This window comes from Pollachius pollachius (genome assembly GCF_949987615.1).
Source record: "Pollachius pollachius genome assembly, chromosome: 18".
NCBI classification, from domain to species: domain Eukaryota; kingdom Metazoa; phylum Chordata; class Actinopteri; order Gadiformes; family Gadidae; genus Pollachius; species Pollachius pollachius.
Window position 1 is genome coordinate 12,172,991 of NC_136951.1, and position 5,142 is coordinate 12,178,132.

Sequence of the window (5,142 nt, forward strand, 5' to 3'; positions counted from 1 at the left end):
TGTATACAAGCAAAAGGAAACGTTATTGACGTACATTCTCCTCCCCATGTGAAGAATTAATAATGAATAATAATATATAATATATGTAAAGCGCCTCTCATTGCTGCCGACACTCTCAACATGCTTAACAGTAAATTCCTAGTAGGAATTCAGTAAATTCCTAGGAATACAAAATTCCTAGTAGGAATTTCCGATTCTTTAATTTTCTATATACAAAATAATATATGTAAAAATTCCTAGTTTATTTTAATTTTGTATTCCTACTAAATAGAAAGCGTCTCTGAAAACAAATGTCTCAACCCTTTTTTTTAATTATAATAAATTGTATTACTTGTTATTTTGAGGACCTCATGACTGAGGCTGAGGAATGGCTACCTCTGCTGACCTGAGGTTATCTTAAGAGGATGCTTAATTTATTCATGTTCTCTCTCTCTCTATTGCTCTCTCTGCCTGTTCTCTTTGTCTCTCTCTCTCTGTCTCTCTCTGCCTCTCTCTCGCTATCTCTCGTCTCTCTCTCTGTCTCTCTCTTGTCTCCCTCTTGTCTCTCTCTCTCTCTCTCTCTCTTGTCTCTCTCTCTGTCTCTCTCTGTCTCTCTCTCTCTCGTATCGCCAGTTAAATCCAGGAGTCTGCTGTCCACCTTTGAGGACGAGCAGCCACACCTCCTAGGCCTAGGCGGGGAGTATCCCGACCAATGGGAGGACACTCCGGCCGTCGTCATGGCAGCGTGGCGCCGCTCCGAGCAGAATAAAATGGGGGGCCCTGCCACCAACGTGGCTGAGAGCCACACCCCTCTCCGAAGTAATAACAACGATACGCAATCGACGGAAAACCTCCGGATGGACCTGCAAAGGTAACTGTAGTAACCAGCATCCTATTGAATTTCATGTTTGTAAAAACATATTCTACACGGTTTATAATATATATTGTTTGAAGTGAGTCACACAAGAAGTCTTGTGGCTCTATCCTTTAATAGACACTTTCCCTTAAAATAAGAATAATATAAGAATAGCATAAGGATAAAAGTAAAAAATTCTAGTCTTTGGAAACAGAAGTGGCCCTTCTGTCGCTGAGCTCCTCCAGGAAGACGTCCATTCTCATTTAGTCAGCGTCTATTCACAACATCCTCCGCTCCCTCCTGTTCGGGAAGAAAGGAATGCGAGGGGTTTGGGCTGAAACGCTGAGAGACGCATGTCTTGGCCCGTGCTGGAATTCGCTTCGGTTTGCTGCCTCAGCCCCCTTCATTTCCTCAACTCTGTCCGTCTGTCTGTCTGTCTGTCTGTCCCAGGTCCCTGGAACCATGGCTTAACGAGAGCAGCAGCGGTAAAAAGGTGCTAGCGCTGGATCGAACGGTCAACGAAACATCCTGAGGACGGACATTTTTTTTGTTTTTTAATTTTATTTTGTATTTTATTTTCGGATCTTATTATTTTTTTTGCTTCTCCTGGTTCTCCACTCTTCATCGTGACCTTCGATTCTCCCAGCCCCCCCCCCCCCCCCCCCCCCCCCCCCCCAACAGCACTGCAGTCCAAGTGTCCTGGAGCAGGGGGGAAAAAAAATGTACAAAGTGATGTTTGTTTGTCCACGGTTCTTTTCATGCCACTCACGCTTGAAAAGATAGTACACTGTAAAAAAAAAGAAAAAGACAGGAAAAAGATCCACAAAAAAATCAGGCACTGGCTGCCCTAAAATAAAGGTTTTAAGTGATGTTGCACTGAATAGTTTTCCACATAAGTCAACCCGTATTAGTTTTCCATCTTTCAGCCAAATCACTCAGCGAGGTTGAGGCACTGTGTTGTATCTGACCCCAAAACATGTTTCATAGGACTCTGTTCAAAGTGAGTGCTTGTGTGTTGCGTGAACTGAGAGATGTGCTCATAAGGTGAATTTAAATTGGACATTTGAGGATTTTTCTTTGGAAAAGGACACCAATTAACATGGGAACGAAAGAGAGCAGCAATGTATTTATAGAAGGCCTTTTTGTTTTTAAAGTAATTGATATGTGTAGCGGTGACCTTTTTTAAACCTTTTTATTCCATTCCATGACATGCAAACATTATCGTTTTGATACTTTCATTTTGTCTTTGTTCTTTATGTTTTTATTTTATTGAACTTTTTTATGTTTATTGTCCTGATTGCGCTTCTTATCTATTGTGTCCTGCCTTTGATGAAATACAGACCAACCATCTTGTGTACACTTAAAAAACCAACCAATCACACTGCTTATTTATGCTAGTTGGCTTTCAAAGAGAAAAAGTTGAAGTCTGGAGGAGGGAGGGGACTTTTACTTTCCAAACGAGATGCACATGGGTCCATGTTACTGCAAATTAATTCTGCTCTGTCCAAAGGGCTGAAGTATCTGCTCTCATATGTCGGTCACTGCTCGCCACTAAAACGCCTGACTGCTAAGGACTAAATGCCCTGTGATATCTTCTTTTCATGGGGCCTTTTTTTGCCTTTTTTTGTTGTGCCTTTTATTTGGTCAAAGGCTTGGGAAAAACTGAAGCATCATGGGGGGTTTGGAAGAGGGTGGGGCAGGGAGGGGGGCATTAAAGAGCTTGGCAACCACACTATTGAGGACACCATTCTAAATAGTTTGTTGGCAGCGTGCAAATGTGTTTGGCTCTTTGCATGGTAGCACCAGTGCACCTGTGCCAAAGTACAGTCAAATACATGACAAAAAGGGAGTACAAATTATCTCCCACTGAGGTGTATCAGGGGCTGGCAAAAAGAAAAAGTATATATATATATATATATTTATATATATATATATATATGAGGACAAGTGTGATTAAACACTGGTTGCAATTGACTCAACTAACGTTACTTAAGTAAACGCTGTGGTTGTTTTTTTGTTTTTACTGTGATGCTTTCGTGGAGTCCCAGCCTTTCATACGATGGCTTCCAAAGTGTTTGTCTGCTAAACGTTCCGTCGGTGTCGTTGATATGTTCCTTTTTAGTGTCCTTAAGTATTTTTCTTCTTTATATATATAAAAATATATATATATCTTTCAGCATCCACCAAAAAATCTTACTAGAAAAAAATATATATTTTTGTAAATATGCATTGTTAATAAAGCAGCATACTGATTGTTCTAGCATCTGCACATCACGTCTCTGTCAACTTATTTATTCACTCTGATGAGAAATTAGCGCCTGCTGATCATAAATGGCACAACACGTTTAATGTTTTAATTCAATTATTTATCTAGTGCTTCTGGGTGTGGTAAAAATATAATGTTCTTCGTCTACGAATGGGCGTTTACAATTCATGTGTTTTTATAAAATTGGTTGAAGAGCACAAGAAATAAGGAGTCTACACGGGACAAAAGGCATTCCCCCCAAATACGCCTAGTTAATTCCTTTCATACTTGAACCCACATCTCAGCGATCTACATTTAAAGCTGCAGAATGGCGTCACCTTTCCTATATTTGAACTGTCATCGCAACGTCACAGAGAGGGAATAGCAGAGGGAAGTAAGTACAGCAAAGGTTAATATACCTACAGGCAGGGGCGTAGGAATGAGTTTAACATTGGGGGGACACATATCGGAAACCTGACAGATCCGGTATAATTTTTAGGTGGGACAAATGCGCCTGTCTCCGATATTGGAGGTGACACGTCCCCTCCATCTCCCCCGGTTCCAACGCCCTTGCCTACAGGTATATGGCGTACAGCCTATGTACACAAACACCCGGTTAGGCACAACTGCCGTGATTTTCATTCATAAGCCTTTCCATTCAAATATCAGCACGCAAATGCAAATGGTAACCTGATTCACCTGGCGCGTATCCCTGCTTCGATCTCCGTGCTTCTTTCAACTCTCAACTCTCTTCTTTCAACTCTGAGTGTCTTTATGATGTTAATCACACGTCTCCACAAAGCGATTATCAAGTCACTGCAAGAAGACGTCCTCTCCTTCACCTCGTTCTTCCTTGACATCTCACACTTGAAGCGCATAATGTGTTTTACAACTTTGGAGGGCAGGTCAGTCTCCAGCGCAGAGGGGGCTTGAATCCCAGTATAAAGGTTGTTCGCCCCCATACTTGTCCGCACAGTCTACCTTAGCATCGTCGATCAGGATGCGTAGTGGATGCAAGTAGGCCTACTCTTCTTTGCTGACTGACTGCTAAATAACGAAATGGTCAATAAAAAATACGCCATCAAATAAATATAGCCCATACGTCATACTCCCCCGTCATAAGTTATTTTAAATCTCAATAGCTACCAAAACACCCCGACCGTACTTTGAGTGAGCTGTGTGGGTCTTGAGAGGGTCTACTTCAGCGCCAGTTGGGTCAACTTGGTTCTTCATTCAACATGCATGCCCTTTACCCTCAATCCTGTAGAACGCTGGTGCTTTAACTACGACAAGCCTACCTGTTTTGGGGGTTTTGGCACTGCTGTGCGCAAATAAGAATTCAGAAATTATAATTACAAATGACAATGTATAACCACAGAGAAATGGTGGTTTGTATTGAAACAGCGAACTTGAAATTACATTTGAATAAATAAAAGACATCTGGGTATACCATTAGCCTAAGAGAAGCTTTCTCAATTCATCCTGTTATCGCATAAATCAACACATTGTTCAATTCCCTACGACGCAAAATGCGTGTTTGCCCATACATGCGTGGCGTGCGTGCACCTTCGGGCTAGCTCACCCTCTCTGCCCTAATTTTTTTCCCTGAGTGACGATGATGCTGCTGCAGAGCGAAGGACCACGAGAGAGTCAAAGAGGAGGAGGAGGAGGAGGAGAGTTGCTGGAATATCCCACAATGCTCCACTTCTCGTTCCAGGGCCATGGATGCTACTCGCCGCCTCGGTACTACTACTGACGTCGCCGCGCTCTCATCAAACGTTTGTTGTCGCCGCCCCGCTCGAGCTAGCAGCGCGACGTGTTGCCATTACCAGTCTGTCAGGCTCGCGAGGTAGTTCGGTCCCCAGGCGGCGAGCGCGTGCTGCCGTGCCCGGCTGCGGCAACAACAAACCAAGCTGACAGCGGTCACCCGGCGGTCTGGGTGTTAGCCCCGAAAATAACCACATGTATTCTCGCGTTTTATAACGATAGAGTCGCTTGTTTTAATTCAGAATCCCCCCCCCCCCCCCCCCCCCCCCGCCGGAGCCTGTGTTCTCTTACGAGC

The 5,142-nt window shown here is 43.3% G+C and overlaps 1 protein-coding gene across 1 annotated transcript in view; it reads left to right on the plus strand.

Annotated features, from left to right (window-relative positions):
- creb3l2 (cAMP responsive element binding protein 3-like 2) overlaps window positions 1-1,480 on the plus strand; it is a 27,493-nt gene extending 26,013 nt beyond the window's left edge. Inside the window, exons 11-12 of the mRNA XM_079755461.1 lie at window positions 613-850; window positions 1,286-1,480. Coding sequence (XP_079611587.1) covers window positions 613-850; window positions 1,286-1,367 — 320 coding nt within the window. The 3' untranslated portion in view covers window positions 1,368-1,480. The remainder of the gene's footprint in view (window positions 1-612; window positions 851-1,285) is intronic.
- The last annotated feature ends 3,662 nt before the right edge of the window (window positions 1,481-5,142 follow it).